Source organism: Physeter macrocephalus, chromosome 17 (genome assembly GCF_002837175.3).
Source record: "Physeter macrocephalus isolate SW-GA chromosome 17, ASM283717v5, whole genome shotgun sequence".
NCBI classification, from domain to species: domain Eukaryota; kingdom Metazoa; phylum Chordata; class Mammalia; order Artiodactyla; family Physeteridae; genus Physeter; species Physeter macrocephalus.
This window is the reverse complement of record NC_041230.1, coordinates 9455416-9475721: the sequence shown is the minus strand read 5'-3', so window position 1 is coordinate 9475721 and position 20306 is coordinate 9455416. Positions and strand designations below refer to the sequence as shown.

At 40.6% G+C, this 20306-nt stretch overlaps 1 protein-coding gene across 6 annotated transcripts in view; it reads right to left on the bottom strand.

Moving 5' to 3' along the window:
- Positions 1-20306, bottom strand: part of ZNF235 (zinc finger protein 235) — a 71234-nt gene that overhangs the window by 42970 nt on the left and 7958 nt on the right. For 2 of the 6 annotated variants that reach the window (XM_028478089.1, XM_028478090.1), the window contains exon 1: positions 13511-13733. In XM_028478089.1, the coding sequence (XP_028333890.1) occupies positions 13511-13621 (111 nt within the window). In that variant the 5' untranslated portion in view covers positions 13622-13733. Of the gene's footprint in view, positions 1-13510; positions 13734-13924; positions 14024-14900; positions 14977-20306 lie in introns of those variants that run through there. The other 4 variants (XM_028478095.1, XM_028478097.1, XM_028478099.1 and 1 more) reach the window with 4 other exon arrangements.

The window sequence follows — 20306 nt, the reverse complement described above, 5'->3', positions numbered from 1 at the left end:
CCCATATCTCTTCCCTCTTGCGTCTCCCTCCCTCCCACCCTCCCTATCTCACCCCTCTAGGTGGACACAAAGCACCGAGCTGATCTCCCTGTGCTATGCGGCTGCTTCCCACTAGCTATCTATTTTACATTTGGTAGTGTATATATGTCCATGCCACTCTCTCACTTCATCCCAGCTTACTGATTAGATTTAAGTTCATCTCTTTTGACAAAGAGACCACTTCATAGGTAGAACTGGAAACATCTGAACAAAGACCAAATGAAGCCAATACAAATCCTGGGCAAAACATCTTTGAATAGGAAAAAAAAATAACAGCAAATATGTGAAAAACAGTGGTCTTATTTTATTTTTTTGGCCACGCGGCTTGCAGGATCTTAGTTACTGGCAGTGAAAGTGCCGAGTCCTAACCACTGGACAGCCAGGGAATTCCCTAAATTGGGACATTTTTGAAAGTGAAAACGGGTACAGTTCCTAATTACACTAAGTCAATAGATATAATTTGGCACTATTATAGACAACTGGGAGATAGGGTCACCGCACTCATGGGGATTGATATAATTCTATTTTCTAGTACCTAGATGTCCACTGTCACCTAGGATGTCCCAATAACCAAGACAGAAGACTAGCTGGAAGAAAAAACACACACCTGCAGAAACTGAGCTGCAAGAGAAGAGGGATGAAACTTGAATTTTAAAAAAATGATAATAGGATTATTTAAGGAAACTGAAGTTCAGCATGTATGTGTGCATAAGTGCATAAGCAAGGGCACACACACTCATCTAAGTCCCATCTCCAATTTACCAATTAAAAGTCTCAGTAGATGAATTTAAGGGGAGGATTACCAATGATGAGGCCAAAGATAGTAATCTCAAAGACTAAGTGAAAGAAATTTCTCAAAATACAGCACAGAAATACAATCAGTTGGAAATCAATGATGGGAAGAGAGGAGATGTGAAACGTATATCCTGGAAATTTATCATGTGAGTAAAAGGAATTCTGAAAATTGGAGAAGGAAACAACAGAGGCAAGAAGATAATGAACTAGATAATGAACAAACATTTTCTTGATCTGAAGAAACAACGCTGCAGACTGATAGGGCTACCAAAGGTCATGCCTGGATTGATGAGAAAACAAAAAATTCCCATCTTGGCAGAATTCTGGAATTCTAAGATTAAAGTGAAAATCTTAGAACCCTCCAAGCAGAAAGAACAAGCTACTCAAAAAAGCAAAAGAATCCATTGATATTGAACTTTTCCTCTACAAAACAGGAACACAGAAGTAAGTAGAAGCACTTTCTACTTAGAATAGCAAGCCAACAGTTCTGTACTGAAGCTAGACATCACTTACTTGTCAGGGTAAAAGGAAGGAAGAGCATGAATTCAGACAGTATTGCCCCACAGGAGGAAAATACTCAAAATGAAACAGAATTGCTAAGCAGCAAATGTCGCTCCTAAGAGCTATAAGCCTAAAGAGAATGAGAAGCCTCATGACCTAGGGGGAACGAAGGTGCCCTCTGGTTCTGTGCTGGTTCCAGTTATTTCCGTATCATCAGGAAGCAGCAACTCCAGAACGTAGTTTTATCAACCAGGAGAGGCTGGCAAATAAGACTGGTGCAGTATCCTGCTCATCCAGCAGAGATCGCACTCCATGAGAAGCGGGTCACTGTCCCAGCCCCCAATCTACGCAGTGGCGAGATTCTCCCCAAGAGGAGAGGCAGCCATAAGAACACAGCTCTGTAGCTCTCAAGGGGATGACCTCACTTGAAAGAGTGTGGGTGAGTTTACTTGATAATTTCAGAGATCTCATTTTACATAGATTTATTGCTTGAGTAAACTGACACTCACTGCAAAATCTAAACAGTAGAAGAAACATTCCAGAAAATCCTCCTTATCAGAACAAGTCGTTGTTTATACAAGGTGTCCTTCACATGCTATCTGATGCACATATACACACGTACATATGTTCATATGTTTTTGATATTAATCTGTAGACAGAACCTATTTTCCGTAAATCCGATTATGTCCCGTCATGTTTGTGCCATCATTTTAACAGCTCCATGTTATTAAAAGCATATCAAAGTATATCAAATCTTATTCAAATTCTTATTGAGGAACACTCATTATATCCATTTGTTGAAAACTCAGTGACATCATTCATGGTACTTATCTTTTCTATGCTTTAAATTTCCTAATTTAAATTTAAATTCCTGTTCTAAGATTTGCAGATCGAAGAGAGATACACATTAAACATTTCAACATATACTAACTCCTCTCTGAAATTTATACATTTTTTTACAGCTACCCATAGAGAAAACTGTGTAGGAATGTCAAGCCTACACCAATAATGAAAACATCTGAAAATAAAATGACCACATGCAACAATTTAAAAAAAATGTTTTTTTCTTGAGGATTAGGAGGGGGAACGTTGGATAGGGAACTTGACAAAATTAATATTCTTCAAATCCAACACAGCCCTACCTAACAAATGTTGATGGGAGAAATGCTACAGCACTCTGAATATAATCACATCAAAGCCTCAATGAAAAGTTGAAGAATAAAAAAACTAATTATCAGTTTAAAGTTTACTGTGACAACTTTTGTCATTAGCAACTACTTTTGACACTTTCTAAGTGTTACAGTAAAATTCTACTTTAACACTCTAGTGGGGTCAAAAGATTTAAATGTTATGGAGTATCCAGTTAGTGAAAGATTAACAAAAGTAATTTTTTAGCCAGGCTATACCATCACAAAAATCATAAAGGATAGCTGAATTCAGATTGTTTACAAGAGATGGAATATGAAACAGAGTCCCAAATACAGAGAACCCAATTTGAGAACTGTCTTGTAAATTAGCCAACGATAGCCCCTGTTTATTGGCCCTATGTTGTTTACTTTTTTTAATTGAAGTATAGTTGATTTACAATGTTGTGTTAATTTCTGCTGTACAGCGATGTGACTCAGTTATACATGTGTGTGTGTGTATATATATATATATATACTTTTTCATATTCTTTTCCATTATGGTTTATCACAGGATATTGAATACAGTTCCCTGTGTTATACAGTAGGACCTTGTTGTTCTATGTTATTTACTTCTTTATAGAAGCCTGGGACCATGAGCTCAAAAGCCTGCTGGTACCAAACTGAAATCCTCATGTAATCAATTATTTTAATACAGCCCAAATGAGCACATTTTAAGTCATTTGGAGCCTGCTTATTTTGTACACTCTGCGAAATTGCATCCAACATCTGCTAGCCAGAGATTAAGACAAACCCTGGAGCTGTAACAGACCCTAAGCAGCTGCTGCCTTTCGGAGTTCTCTGACCCCAAGGCTCAGCCTTGTACTGCCGAGCGACATCACTTAGACCTGTAAGCCCCCCAACTCCAATCCCCACCTCCCCCAGAAGTTCCCTTACCCTCTTTCTCTTCTCAGTGGTAGTGGTGGCCACCCACTGTAGTCTCTGGATGGTCTCATGCTCTGAGACTTCCCTTCACACATGCGATCTTATCGAAGCACCATCCCAAGGAACCTGACTGGGTACCACTGCCACTTCCTGGTCATATCTTTTTCCTTGATCGCCCCGAAATCTTCCCACTCACTATGAGAACAAAGGCTGGGGAGAGAACAGGAGCCAATCCCACACCAGTGTAAGACCAAATTAGACGATGAATTGTAGTACTATTGGTCTTCTGCATTTTGACTATCTACTTGAATTAGTTTTATTAAGACCATTGGATTCTTCTGAATATATTTTATATGAAATTTTTCAGATGAACTTAATATAATTCTCCCCCTTTTATATACATTTTCTCTCTTTAGTCATATAACAAACAAGTTCTGAGCACACCTACAAAGCACTAAGCAATGCTTAGTAAGGCTGTGTGGCTTCAGCAGTGAACAAAAGCTCTGCCCTCATGGAGCTTACATCCTAGCAGAAATCAATTTTGGCATGTCTATGATCACACTTTTAAGGACCTGATCGTAGTCATTCTTTCTAAGGCCTCCCTCCTGAGTAATGTGTGATAAATGCCACCGTTCTGACTGATGCCCTTAGTGTACCACTTACAAGGGTTCTCTGCTGCGTGGGCTCTTAACCACTGGGATGTGTCGAGCTATGGCTGAAACACAGACTTTATTTTTTTTTGGCCACGCAGCATGTGGGATCTTAGTTCCCCGTCCAGGGACTGAACCCATGTCCCCTGCAGTGGAAGCGCAGAGTCTTAACCACTGGACCGCCAGGGAAGTCCCTGAAACACAGACTTGAATGAAAATATTTTCTCTCCTATTTGACCAAAGGATTAGATGAATTTAGACCTCACTGAAGTCTTTGACAGACACCATTTCATAAGAACTGTTTCCCTACGTGGATCCTCTGATAAAGTTCCTCCCACTCTCACCACTTCTTCAAAATTCATCTTGGATAAATGTGATGATTTACAAAATGTGATCTCCAACTGAAGCGCTGACCGCATAGCTCATAACGGTAAGGTTTCTCTCCCGTGTGAACAGTCTGGTGATTCTGAAGTCACAAGAACCATCTGAATACCATACTGTATACACTTTCATATTTGTATGCTTTCTCTCCAGAGTGCAGACTACGATGAAGTTGAAGTCTTGAGGTGTAACCGAAGCACTCAGTACACATCCCCTATTTATAGTGTTTCTCTTCCACGTGGGTCTTCCAATTAATCCAGTGAAGACTTTCCCACACACCTCACTATTTTATGGGTTTCTCCCCATGCCCCCAACCCCGAGTATGGGCTCTCTGGCAGGCTTGAGGCTGTAGATTCTGACACAGTCTTTACCCTTTGCTTCTCACATCTGAATGTTTTCTCTTCACTGCTGTCTCTCTGATGGACCAGAATGGCCTGACCGAAGCCCTTTCCACAGTCCTTGCAATTACAGGGTTTCTGTCCTGTGTGGATCCTACAATGAATTTTAAGATCTTCGCTATGACTGAAGTCTCTTCCACACTCCTTACATTTGTATGGTTTCTCACCAGTAGAAAACTGAACCTGACATGGCAAACTCCAACTTCAAGCCCTGCCCATACTCCTCACGCTTATAAGGTTTCCTTCAATTGGGTGCCTTCTGATGAACTTTAAACTATGAATTGATAGAAGCAGCTCTTTTTTTAAAAAATAGGGATTCTCTCCTGTATGGACTACCAGATGGATTTCGGAATGGGAGTTTCTCCTGAAGTTCTTCCCACACGCTCGTATTTGTTTCTCTCCAGTGTGGACTCCTTGACGGGCCTGAAGACTTGAAGACTGAAGCCCTCATCACTTACTTAGGATACACACGGTTGCTCTCCAGTGTGGATTTTATGATAGGCCTAGGAGTGTTAGAGCTGGCTGAGCCCTTACCAGATTCCTCACATTTACAGGGTTTCTATCCCATGGGGAATCCCCTGATGAATGCCAAGATTTGAGCTACAAATGAAGCCCTTCCTGCTTTCCTCACATTTGGACAGTTTCTCTCCCACGTGAACTTTCCAGTAAGCATTCTGTGCGGGTGTATGATGGAAGCTCCTCCCACATACATCAGGGATGATGGGCTTCTCCTCAGTGTGGATTCTCTAACGGCCCTGAGGATGCAAGGTGTGAATAAAGGCCTTACCGCACTCCTGGCAGTTGACAGCGTTTCTCTCCTGTCTGGATTTTGCAGTGAACACTAAGTGCTGATCTACAGCTGAAGCCTTTCCCATACTTGTGAGCTCTGAACGAAGCCCTTATCACACCTAAAGCATTTTCCTCCCATGTGAAGCCTCCAACGAATACAAGGAGCTGAGCTGTAACAGAAGCCTCTCCCGCATTCGTTACATGTGTAAAGCGTCTTTCTGAAGTAGACTCGCTGATGAAGATCAAAGTCGGAGACATTACTGAAGGCTTTTGCAAATGCAGGACACTGGCAGCTTTTCTTTGCTGTGTGAATTATTCTACGCTGATCACTGGTTAATAGCTTCATTCTGGCTTTTCCATAATTACTGGAGTTATGAGATTTCTCTCTTTTGCAAACTCTCTGAATGAATGTCATAGTGGTCTAAGATACAACCAAGCTGCCAACACACCAATCATACTTCATGGTTCTTTTTTCATGGGAACTTGCTGACATCTGCTCTGATTATCCTGTGCTTCGGTCAGACGTGTTTTCCACCAAGAATGTGAGCCTCACAAGGAGGGAAGCTGAATTTTTTACATTATTGGAACCACCCCCTTTATGGTTCAAGATATAATTTTTGTCTTCAGAAAACTGAGCTAGTTCCTGCCTATACTTACAGGAGGAATTGCCTCGTTTCTGGAAATGAGAACAATCTATCATAGACTTTTGACACCTGGTTAAATCACTGGCAAGCTGTTGCTAGAATTGCTAGCAGGAAAGCTCTGTTTCCACCTCACTTTCTTTGTTGCCTCCTATGAGGACAGAGAATTCAGAAATGTGGACAAGTGACTGCCTTGTTCAGAGATTTCAAGATTTCACACTTAGGACACTAAAGGAAACTTTAATAAACTCTTGGAAGGTTCAGCTTACGTTTTTCACCATGTAACATGTTCTCTGATTTACAAGGCTTCAGAAACCAGTAGGTGGTCCACTAGGCTCCACTCGGCATTAAGTGAGACCCATTGAAGACCAAATTAGACATTAGTTGGCTGCAAAGTGACAAAAACGACAACACCAACAAACAACTAAAAACAAAAACAAACAAATGAAAAAAAAACAACCAAAAAATTCCACCTCAATGAAGATTGAAACTTCACAAGTTTTAGCAAAAGAATTCACTACTCATGGTAATGGAATTATAATGAGAAAAGCAGATGGAAATACCATGTATTTCCAACCTCCATGAAGGAGGTTGTGCTCCTTCATGGAGAATATTTTGAGGCAGAGTTTAGAAGAGTTCGTGCTATAGAAAAGATTAAGTCACAAGGGAGAATTAAGTATTATGTGTGTCAGTTTTAGACTGAGAGAGGTTTTGGGTTTGATACATACTGACAACTTGTTGCTTTTTTTAAAACTGAGTTTCACTAAAGGCCTGTAGAATCTTATGTAATAAATGATGTAGTTGCATTAAGTGGAAATTTTAATGAAAACCAATAACATAGTCAATACTCTAGCACATTTGGGCTTATCTTATATAGTCTAAATATTCAATATTTAAAACTAGAAGTTTAAAATCTAGATATTTAAAACATGCCTGGAAATTTCTGCACAACCTAGATTTCTAGACACCTCATCTTATTTTTCTAGATTGACAATGACTACAAGTTGTCTCACAACTATTTTGAGTTCTTGATAACCCCCCAAATAATTTTAGGTTTAGAAATTTCTTTTCTAAACTGTTTATCGTTACTATGATTCCTAAGTTTCTAAATTTAGACAGACATCTAAACGTTTGAGATTTTTTTTTCAATTTTTCAATTCACTGTTACATGACTTCAGAGGAAGTGTTTTGAGAACTTCACTTCCCACCCTGTAAGAACAGTCAATTAAAAGTTGTCTCTCCTGGGGACTTTCCTGGTGGCGCAGTGGATAAGAATCCACCTGCCAATGGAGGGGACACGGGTTCGAGCCCTGGTCCAGGAAGATCCCACATACCGCGGAGCAACTAAGCCCGTGCGCCACAACTACTGAGCCTGTGCTCTAGAGCCCGCGAGCCACAACTAATGAGCCCTTGTGCCACAACTACTGAAGCCCGCGCACCTAGAGCCTGTGCTCCGCAACAAGAGAAGCCACTGCAAGGAGAAGCCCGTGCACCGCAACAAAGAGTAGCCCCCGCTCGCCATGACTAGAGAAACCCCGTGTGCAGCAATGAAGACCCAATGCAGCCAAAAATAAATAAAATTAAATCTTAAAAAAAAAAAAGTCTCTTCTGGAACAGACTGGTGGTTGCCAAGGGGGAGGGGGTTGGGGGAGGGACGGAGCGAGAGGCTGGGGTTAGCAGATGTAAGCTTTTATATATAGAATGGATAAATGAGGTCCTACTGTATAGCACAGAGAACTATATTCAATATCCTATGATAAACCATAATGGAAAAGAATATTGTAAAAAAGAATGTAGGGCTTCCCTGGTGGTGCAGTGGTTGAGACTCTGCCTGCTAATGCAGGGGACATGGGTTCGAGCCCTGGTGTGGGAGGATACCACATGCCACGGAGCAACAAGGCCTGTGAGCCACAACTACTGAGCCTGCGTGTCTGGAGCCTGTGCTCCGCAACAAGAGGGGCCGCAGTGGTTGAGAATCTGCCTGCTAATGCAGGGGACACGGGTTTGAGCCCTGGTCTGGGAGGATCCCACATGCCACGGAGCAACAAGGCCTGTGAGCCACAACTACTGAGCCTGCGTGTCTGGAGCCTGTGCTCCGCAACAAGAGAGGCCACGATAGTGAGAGGCCCGCGCACCGCGATGAAGAGTGGCCCCCGCTTGCCACAACTAGAGAAAGCCCTCGCAGAGAAACCAAGACCCAACACAGAAAAAATAAATAAATAAACTAATAAACTCCTACCCGCAACATCTTCTTAAAAAAAAAAAAGAATGTATATATATGTACTACTGCACAGCAGTAATCAACGCAACATTGTAAATCAACTATACTTCAAAAAAAAAAAAGTTGTCTCTTCTGTTGTCGTGGCAGGGGCTTGATGAACAGGCTCTACATAACTCTGCCGAGCTGAATGTTTCAGAATCAGGGCCACGCCACACAATCTGGACATCAGGGCCCTACTCGAAATAGTTAATAAAATGTTCACAGATGGGATTAGCAGGGGATTTTTCAGACAGAGTTTAAAGTCATTTTTGCCTTAGAACATCACATTGGAAAGTTATGCTAATGTCTAAGGGGCTGTGAGGCCTTGGAATGGTTGGAATAACTTGCAAGCTTGGGAGAAAAGTACCTTTATCACCCACTGCCTGGAATGCAGTGTGAAAGCAGAGTGGTCCTTCAGCTCTTGCTGGGATATTTCTCCCATGAGAATTAAGGGGAAAGAAAGCTGATGTGGTAACATACGTGGTTTTAAAACCTAGCAGTAATTCAGAGCTCCAAAAATTCCGGGGAAAAAAAAGCAAAAACCTGGAAGCTAATCTTTTACAACAGAGACAGAGCCTGGGAGAATGAAGAGAACAGGGCATAATGCAAATTCTGAAAGCCAACCCTGGAAATGGACTTATAATGTGTCTGGAACCCTCATATGGATGACCCTTCCCTGCCTTCAGGTTCCCCACTCAAATGTCAGCCCATCAAATGTTACTTTACATTGGATGGCCATATTCACCATTCAAGGTAAAATAAGAAATCCTCTCCATACCCAATTGACTCCTGGTGGTCTCCATCCCATAATGAAATGTAGGCATTAACAAAATTCTGCCATTAATAATTACAGCAGCTGACATCTATTGAGGACTTATGCATATTAAGGCACTAATTTAAGTGCTTTACATGTAATATCTGATTTAATCTTCACAACAGTAAGACAGAGATAGGGACAATAAGGAAATTAAGACACAGAAAGAGTTAAGTAGCTTCTTCCTGATAATCCAGTAGCCAACAGAAAAACAAGGATTTTCACTCCGAGCCTTAACTTTCCAGATAGTAGCTCTCGACCCTGGCAGCATGTTAACATTGCAGGAGAGCTTAAAAAAATGCTTAGGCCCTGCTAAAACTAAATTAGAATCTGTCAAGGCATACGTAATTTTGGAAAGCTCCCCAGGTGATTTCAGGATGCAGTCAGGGCTGAGAACCACTGCATTAGGTGATGAACCCAGATGATTTGTGGCCTGAGTCCTTGCTCCCAGCCCCTACACAGCCTGCCTCACTAGGAGTAAGGGAATTAACTGCCTAAGGGCTCCCGGCGAGCCAGGAATGGAGCTAAGCCCAGCATCTAGGCCTCCTGACTTCCACCTTCCCTCTTCTCTCCATTATAGATACCAGTGGAGCAATCTCTAAGAAGAAAGAGAAGCATCATGGTTTCTTAGTGCCACTGGAGGCAAATACCCAGAGTGGAAAGGCAGACCTGATTTTAGATCGACCAGATCAACATTTAAAAAAAAAAAAATAGAGGCAATTCTTATAAGCCCCTCCCTGTGCTGAAACATTCTGAATTCAAAGGATAAAAAAATCATGTTAAGCAGATTCTTTTTTTCAGCCGTGCTGTGCAGCTTGCGGGATCTTAGTTCCCCAACCAGGGATTAAACCCGGGCCCTTGGCAGTGAAAGCATGGAGTCCTCACCACTGGACCACCAGGGAATTCCCAAGCAGATATTTTAAAAGTAGTCTTCAATAGGCAAGACATGGAAACAACCTAAATGTCCATCAACAGATGAACGGATAAAGAAGATGTGGTACATATATATACAATGGAATATTACTCAGCCATAAAAAAGAATGAAATAATGCCATTTGCAGCAACACGGATGGACTTAGAGATTAACATATTAAGTGAAGTAAATCGGACAGAGAAAGACAAATACCATACGATATCACTTATGTGTGAAATCTAAAATATGACACACATGAACTTATCTACAAACAGAGACAGACTCACAGACAGAGAGAACAGACTTGTGTGGTTGCCAAAGGGGAGGGATGCATTGGGAGTTTGGGATTAACAGTTGCAAACTATTATATATAGAATGGATAAAGAACAAGGTCCTACTGTATAGCACAGGGAACTATGTTCAATATCCTGTGATAAACCATAATAGAAAAGAATATGAAAAAGAATGCATATATGTATGTATGTATAACTGAATCACTTTGCTGTACAGCAGAAACTAACGCAACATTGCAAATCAACTATAGTTCAATTAAAAAAATAAAAGAAGCCTTCATATAGAATATTTATGTTTGTTCAAAGGTAAGATAGCATCAAAGTTTCAAAGTGAAGGGGGTGAGAGAGAAGAGGATACCTTGAAATATCTCTATGTGCTCTACATATTCCTTCTGAAAACTTCTTGCTTTTGTCATGCTTGATATTACAAAATAAAACATCTTACATATATTTAGTTTCTGCCACACTCTAGAACTTATATATAATCCTACCGATTATACATAGTCTCTTTAAACCCATACAATAACCTCATGAATTATGTAATGATATTGTCTGTATTTTACATCTTTGACCCTGAGGCACAGAGAGATTAAGTAACTTGCCCAAGGTCACTGAGTAAGTGTTAGAGCTCAAAACTAGCAGGTCTGGATCCGGAGTCTGAGCCTTAAGCGCTCAGAATATTATCCCTAATCAATTAGCTCTCCTTCTCGTTGTCAGGGTTCTGCCTAAGATGTAAATGTGGTTATGTTCTTGCCTGACATACCTCTATGGCTCCCCTATGCCTTTAAAATAAACACACAATTCACAGAAACCTTCCAGGTCAGACCTTTTCTCTCCCTCTCACCACACGAAATTTCTGGCCTTAGTATTCCACTTGCTTTCCCACAAAAGCCTCCAGGCCTCTCCTTGGGCTGTTCCTCTTTTACCATGGCCTCTTCCTGCTCATCTAGCTTTTAGACTTTAATTATTCTCAGTTTAAACATCCTCTGCTTCAATATGTTTTCTCCTGGTTTTGACCTCATCCTCAAAAACTTCTAAGCCTACTTGACATCCTAATGAAAGCAGAATGTGCTGGCCAAGAGTCCAGGCAATGGAACCAGGCTGCTGGGACGTAACTCTGGCTCTGCCATTTCCTGGCTGTGTGACCCTCAGCATAAGCCATTGTTCAAGGAACCTCTCTGTGCCTCTGTTCCCTCATCTGTAAAACAATAGGGTCTTATGAGGAATACGCAAATTGATACGTGCAAAGCATTAGAGTCTCTGCCTGTTAATAAGTGCCCAATAGATGCTAATAATTATCATCATTATGATTAAAGTTACCATATGATACATATGGGAGCCACACATTAGTGCTGGTTTGTTTCTAAAGACATGTGTCTTAGATCATGAAAATATTATCAATAATTACATGTCAACTTTTGAATATTCTGAAAAAGTTGGCAGATGCTCCAAGAAATAAAGCAGCAGTTCTCAAGGGATAGCCTGTGGACTCCTGGGGGTCCCAGAGACCCCTTCAGAGAGTCCGTAGGGTCAAAACTATTTTCCTAATAATACCAAGGCACTGGTTGTCTTTTTCGCTGTCTGTAATCACAATGATGGTGCAAAAGTATGTTGTTTAAAATCGCTAGCACCTTGGCATAAATCAAAGCAGTGACACCAAAAATGTAAGCAGTCACTGTATTCTTTATTGCTTTTCACTCATAGTAAAAACGGTGACAGTTTCACTTAAGAAAGTTCTTGATGAAACAGTAAAAGTTATTAATTAAAAAAGAAAAGTTATTAATTTTACTGCATCTCAGTCCTGGGGTATACGTCCTTGTGAGAGTCTGCAGTACAATTTATGCTTACTTACTGCATATGCTTATGCTTACTGCATATGCTTACTGACAATGGTTGTCCCAGGAAAAGACAGCTGTGGCCATTCTTGGAGTTACCAGGAATACTAGGCATTTCTTTCTAGAAAACATCCCTGTTCTTGAAAGAACAACTGACAAACTATGGTTGCTCAGATCTAGGTATCTGGCAGAACTTTTGGAAATTAGCAAAACAAGCCTGTTACTTCAAAGAAAATTACTGGCAGCAAAGTATCGGAATTTTGGAAAACTTGTATCACTGAGAGCTTGACAGCCTCCCAGTGCTTAAAGACTTAAGGTCTTTAGAGACAGGACTTTTCTGATGAGACTGGTGATGGTATTGACAAATATGATTTTTAAAAATCTTGTAAAATCAAATGTGTCAATATTTGAAATATATGTAAAACTCGGCCATTAATATTTTCCAAATGAGCGATGCCTCATTTCATAAAACCATTAATGGATAAAAGACTCAAAGTACACAAAATACAAAATGGACCAAAGGGTTGTAATGTAATGTAGTACAAAAAGTACTCTGATACGGTTTCAGATTCCACATTGCAATAACCTTAAGAAACTATCACTTGTGGCTCTTGGGTGCAGTATCAAAGGAGAATATTATCTGTAAAGTCTATTAAAATAATCCTTTCTTTCCTAACTATAAATGTGGGAGGCTGGATTTTCTTCATTACTTCAACCAAAACAATATCTCACAACAGACAGCACAAGAGGATATGAAAATCCAGCTATTTTTCTTATAAAAAGTCAAGAATTAAAGAAATTTGCAAAAATGTACAACATCGCTACTCTTCTCATTAAATATGTATATGGAAATAGTTTTCTCATAAAAGCTAGTTGTGCTATAGGTTTATTTTAAAAAATAGGTTAATAAAAATTTTTTAAGTAATTTTTTAAAAGTATTACTATTCCTGAACAGTAAACACACTTTTCGTAGGGCCACTCTAAATGTAATTTGTATAAAGCCCTTAGACTGGAACTTAACAACTACGGCTTAATTACTGGCATCGCTCACAACCAAATAAATACACAACCTACCTTTCCTCCCATTTATGTGAATATCTTTTACAGAAGAAGAATACCAAGTCCTACTCACGTGGGGCCCTGGGCCAGGAGCCAAGGGGTTACTTACTCCCTGCACTTCGGTGCAAGTCCTTCTTGTGAAGTCAGGGCTGGGGAAGGAAAGGAGGCTGTGAAATATCACCATTGCCCAAATGAACTACAACGGACATTCCAAAGCTATTAGGAAGGTACTGCTATCAACCCATTTAACAGATGAGCACACAGAGGCATAGAGAGATTAAATAACTTGCCCAATGTTATACTGCCAGAAAGTGGCTGACAGGTCGGGGAGGCGAGTTGGGGGAGCTGAGCACGGGAAAGACTGCAACCCGGGCCCGCGCCCAACTCCGGGACAGGAGAGTCTCCCCAAACTCGAGACGACTTCGCCTAAGTGAACTAAAACTGTCGTGCTTACACCTCAAATATCCGCTTTCCCCCTTAAACTCACAACCGGGTTGCTGTTGCTCGAGAGCAACTCGAGGAAGTTCCGAAGGGTGGCGGGACGCGAAACTGACAATCACTACAAGAGAAAAGATGGTCATAACCTCGCCCACCTGGGCCGGAAGTGCCTGCAACTACCAGGAGCCCTAGATCAACATTTCCCAGAATTCCCCATCACGGCCCTTTGGGAACGGAAGTGCCTGGGACTACACGGAGTTACTGGACTACACTTCCCAGAATGCCCGAGGAGGACAACATCCACAGCCCCGCCCATCGGGGCGGAAGTGCCTGCGAGTACTCGGAGCTCCTGAGACGTGTTTCCCAGAATGCCGAGGGGGAGCGCTGTCCACGGTCCTGCCTGCCTGGGGCAAAAGTGCTTGCGGTCATTGGGAGCGCCTGGACCACACTTCCTACGGTGCCCTAGGGCAACAATGACTACAGCCTTGGCTTCCTGGGCGGAAATGTGGATTACTAGACTGAGTACATAGATTAAATTTCCCAGAGTCCTGGAGGGGAAAATATTCTATAGACATGTTTTTCTGGAGCCCAAATGTCTCCAAAAGAACCCAGAGCTCCAGTGGACTGAGCGCCACTGACCTGCTTGCCTGGACAGAAGTTTCTTTTTCTAGATCTGGATCTTCTAGACTAGTTTCCAGAGTGGCTGCATGGTGGTGCTTCCTGCCATGCAGCCCTTTGGTGTTACAAATAATTGGGTTCAGTTTGGATGAATTCTGTGCCGCTGGTTGAGCCCAGTTTTCCCTTTTCTTTTTCTCACTCCGCACCCCCTTCTCATATAACTATACTAATTAGCGGTTGTCAAGGAAATATGTTGTATAGGAGAGAAAAGTGAAGCTTGAAATATGGAAAGAAAATAAAAATCATCATAGAGTGGGAGCAACGTGTGGGTTAAAAACGGAGATCTTGAAAGAGGATTGGCCTGAACTGCACTGAACAATTTAAGGAACACAAGATCTCAGTCTTACCTTGACTGGATTGCCTTCTTTGTTCCATGTGTACCTGGATGCATCTGGAACTCTTAACGGTGTCAGCTGGGGTGGGCTGTTGATTCCGAAGTACCAAGAAATCACAAAAAGGCAAATGTTCATCAGGTCATAATGCAGAAACATTAAAAACTTCCAGCATTTCCTTGGTTTTAATTTCTCACTTTAAAAGTGAATGAAAGCTGCACTGGCAGGGAACTGGAGTAAATACTGCAATATTGAAAGGGGTAAATCCTATATAAAATCTTGAGAATATTTTTTTTTGAGTTTATCTTCAGATATTATATCACCTACTACCAATCTGCTCTTTGCACAGTAAATCCAATAAATTAATAACATGCTTTAGTATTCCACAAGCCAGCTGAAATCAGAGAGGCCATGATTTATCCTGTGAGATATGGGCTCAAGTCCAGAAAAACTGTAGAACAACAAAAACTACCACCAACAAAACCAAAACCAAACCAAAACAAACAAAAAACCACAAACCCAGAAAGGTTGTCCTGTCTACTTTTCTCTTGGATAAGAATGAAATATTCTATTATGAAAACTTTAAAAAACACCAGTGGAGAAAAAAGTTAAATGTGCATAAACTCATCTTACAGATTAAACGTCATTGATGTGTTGCCCCACATGCTTCATCTAACTCTTTTTTCTTCCTTTTTTATTACTGAAATAAAGTACAAATCCATGACATCTTGTCATTTCTCCCTAAAATATTTTCATATATTTCTCAAAAACATAAGGACATTTATTTGCATAACCACAATACTATTATCACACTGAAAAAAATTAATAATACCTCCTTAATATTTATTCTATCCTTATTTGAAAGTCTATCCTTATCTTTCAAAAGTCTTTCACACTTTTTTTTTTAATCAATATCAAAACACGTCCATTCATTGCATGATTGTTGCATAAGTCTCGTGACTCTCCTGCATCCTCTTGACCTACTGAAGATATTATATCAGTTGTCATGTAGGAGTCCCATATAGTGGATCTGTCTGACAGCTTCCTGGATCTGTCATTTAACTTTTTCCTCAATTGTTGTTTTATGTGGAGGACTCCAAAGCAATGCACACTGAGAGTAAGAGTGAAAAGGGAAGTAGACTTTCAGCCCAACTCTGAGTCATCTTTATCCCCTGAGAATGTATTAAGGAAATCCTGGATTGCTGACGACCTCACAGCTAACTGTCGGAAGAAAATGACATTTTCTGTGGAAGAAAGACATTATCATCCTTGGCTACAAATTATCACTACGTTAAAAACTACAACATAGGGACTTCCCTGGTGGTCCAGTGGTTAGACTCCGTGCTTCCACTGCAGGGAGCGCCAGTTCGATACCTGGTGGGGAAACTAAGATCCTGCGTGCCGCATGGCAAACAAAACAAAACAAAAAAACAAAAACAAAAAAACAAAAAAACTACAACATAAATAATGGACAAAGTAAATTTTAACACCAAAAAACTATGCTGGAACTACTACAGGATACATCACAGTGATAAAAGATTAAATTATCCAAGAATATAACACAAATATATATCTACATACATGTAATAAATATCCTCAAATATATTTTTTAATCTGGCAAAACTAAAAGGAGAAATATTCTGATTACCTAATAAAATACACGCACACACACACACACACACACACACACACACACAGTAAAAAACAGTAAGTATATGGAAAAATTAACCCAATTAGGAAATTTGATCTAATTATAAGTAGAATACACATCTGCTCAGGTACATATAGAATGTTTACAAAATTTGACCATATGCTGGACCATAAAGCATAAATAGCAAATTTCAAAACACTTTAATAATATAAAGTATATTCTCTGGATAAGGTGCAAGAAAGCTAGAAATCACTAATGAAATCCTTACTAGACAATTGTACCATGTCTGTAAATTAAGAAAATCAATCTTAACCATGAATTCTTTTTTCTTTTTAATTTTTTGCTGTGTTGGGTCTTCGTTGCTGCCCACAGGCTTTCTCTAGTTGTGGAGAGCGGGGTCTGCTCTTCGTTGCGGTGCATGGGCTTCTCATTGCGGTGGCTTCTCTTGTGGAGCACGGGCTCTAGGCACGCAAGCTCAGTGGTTGTGGCTTGCAGGCTCAGTAGCTGTGGCACATGGGATTAGTTGCTCTGCAGTGTGTGGGATCTTCCTGGACCAGGGCTCGAACCCATGTCCCCTGCATTGACAGGTGGATTCTTAACCACTGTGCCACCAGGGAAGTCCCAGACTAAGCATATTCTACCCTATTCCCCCTCTATTTACAAGTAAAACCCCTACACAAAAAACATAGGGAAACTAATAAAATTCTGAAAGGTGGAAAGAAGACTCAGACTGGCTAGGGACATCAGGACTTGAGGAATCATCTGGCGGTGAGTTCCCTGGTGTCTGTCAGTGTGCACATCCCTTGCAGGACAGAACCCTTTTGACTAAGTCCATTCTCCTTCAGGTAACCACAAAAAGCTGCACTACTTCCTCTCTTCACTCAGCTCTACTGTCCTGGAGACTGTGGGCAGAGCCTTGTTTTCCATTCCTGCCCTGCACTAATAAGGGGCTACAGTCCCCTTCCTAGGAGGAATTTTGGAGACTGTGAAGTGCAGCCCTGCTGACTATCCTCCACATCATGCACATGCACTGAGTAAAAGTCAGCAAAGAGGAAGCACCTACCACATCCCAGCTAGAAAGGGAGAAGGATTTCAGAGAGGATGGAGCTGGAAAAGGGGACTTAAGGTACCTCAGAAAAAAGAAAAAAGCTAAAGAAATAAAGAAAATTAAGGGAAAGAAGGGATAGATTAAGCAAATGTGGCAAAAATCTTTATCGTGGTGGAATCTGATGGGAACAGGGGAGTCCACTTTACTACTCTTTTTGAGTGCTGGAAAATTTTACAGCAAAAAACTCAAAAAGTAATCAGAGCCCAATTAGTTCAAATTCTTCTATTTTTGTGAAATAAAGCAGCCATCTTAATCTCCCTCAGCCTGTTTTTTTTCACTTCTGCAATCAGGATGTGTCCACTTCATGAGAATAGGAACACTGTATTTAGGAAAAATAAAGCAAATCCCAAGTTACCTGGAACTTGGTAACATATCCTATTTTTGAAGAAAAACATAGTTGAGGGAGAAGGAAAAACCCATGACATCACTGTTGCCTGCCCAACCCAGGTTAGTTAGGTAGGGTCTACACAGGTAGGATGAGAACATTTAACTAGCTGGGCCTATTTGGTCTCTCTCACCTGTATAATTTCTTTACACATCCTTCTTTCCAAGTCTCCCCTGCCTCTTTTCTCACCTTCCAAGCACCTCATGCTCCTATCCTGGCCTCTTACATGACTCTCACTTGCTACTGAGGCTTTCGGGTCATGTTCTTTCCCTTTTCTTAATTTCCTGAATGCCATGACATCAGCTAGTCCTAAACAACTTGAACAGGAGGCTACAAAATTGTTTTCTTAGAGACATCTCAGGGAAAATTCCTGTTAACAAAGAGTGGTGTCTTTTCTTGCTTTCATTTTCTAGAACTCTACTATTGTTCTGTTAGTTCTGTAGCCTGAGGAGAAGCTTTAAATTAGCTGAAATCTTAAATCTTGGCTTTCAAAAATCTCCACCAAAAATTTGATACTCAGGTTGTCTAAACTTTTTCTTAGAAGAGTGACAAACATTCATCAGTAGGACTTAAGTAATAATACATAAACATAGTAGAAAACTATGTATGCAGCCCTTAAAAGGATGTAGCAGATGGGACTTGCCTGGTGGTCCGGTGGTTAAGACTCCACGCTTCCAATGCAGGGGACGTGGGTTCGATCCCTGGTCGGGGAACTAAGGCCCCACAGCTGCACAGTGCAGCCAAAAAAAAAAAAAAAAGAAAAGCAGAGGTTTTAAATTTTGATGAAGTCCAATTTATCAAATCTTCTTTTATGGATCATACTAAAAACTCCTTGCTTACTTGAGGTGACAAAGAAAACTGTCCCATGTTTTCTTCAAGAACTTTTATTGTTTAGGATTGACTTTTAGGTTTAAGATCCATTTTGAGTTAATTTTTATATGGTGTGATGTATAGGTTGAGATTCATTCTTTTGCACATTGATGTTTAATTATTCCTGCACACTTTAATGAAATACTATTTCTCTCACTGAATTGCCTTGGCACGTTTTTCAAAAAACAATTGACCATACATATGTGTCTATTTCTGGACTCTATCATGTTCTACTGTTCTATGTGTTTATCCTTTTACCAATAACACATTGTCCTGATTTACGGTAACTTTGTAGTAAGTCATTTTTTAAAATCATATGTTCTCTTTTCTTTAATCTACATGTACAATATTTGATTCATGTTTGTTCATTTATTTATTTATGGCTGCATTGGGTCTTCGTTGCGGTGCGTGGGCTTTCCCTAGTTGTGGTGAGCTGGGGCTACTCTTTGTTGAGGTGGGCGGGCTTCTCATTGCAATGGCTTCTCTTGTTGTGGAGCACGGGTACTAGGCGCGCGTGCTTCAGTAGTGTGGCACATGGGCTCAGTAGCTGTGGCGCACGGGCTTAGTTGCTCTGCAGCATGTGGTATCTTCCTGGACCAGGGCTTAAACCTGTGTCCCCTGCATTGGCAGGCGGATTCTTAATCACTGCGCCACCAGGGAAGTCCCTGTAGTAAGTCTTGAGATCAGATATTATGAGTCTTCCAACATTGTTCTTCATTTTTTAGTATTTTTAAAGCTACTCGTTTCATTGCTTTTTGTATAGATTTTAGAAACAGCTTGTCAATTTCTGCAGTAACTCCTGCTGGGACATTGAGTGGGACTATGTTGCACTTATAGATCAACTTAGGATAAATGGCTTAACAATACTGAGTCTTCCATTCCATGGAACAGGTCACATCTCTTTGAGTAGTCTTCTAAATCTTTCATCAGTATTTCATAGTATGCAGCATAGAGATCACATACACTCACCCCCACCCCACCTACCAACACACACACAATTTATATATTTGGGGCTACTGAACTGGTACTGCTTTTTTCTTTCTTAATCTCAGTTTCCAGTAGTTTAAGACTAACATAGTGATTTTGTATATTGACCTCGTTTCCTATGACTTTGCTAAACTCACCATTTCTACTAGCTTTTCTGTTGATTCTTTGGACTTTTCTACATAGAGAATCTTGTCTTCTGCAAATAGTTTTATTTCTTCCTTTCCTATCTGTATATCTTTTCTTGTTCTCACTTCAGTGCACTGGCTATTAGCTCCTGTATGATGTTGACATGGTGGTGAGAATAGAAATCTTAGACTTGTTTCCAAACTTTGGGTGAAAGTATTCAATCTTTCACCATTAAAAATGATGTTATCAGTATTTTGTCAACATTCTTTATCAGCTCAAGGAAGGCTCCCTTTG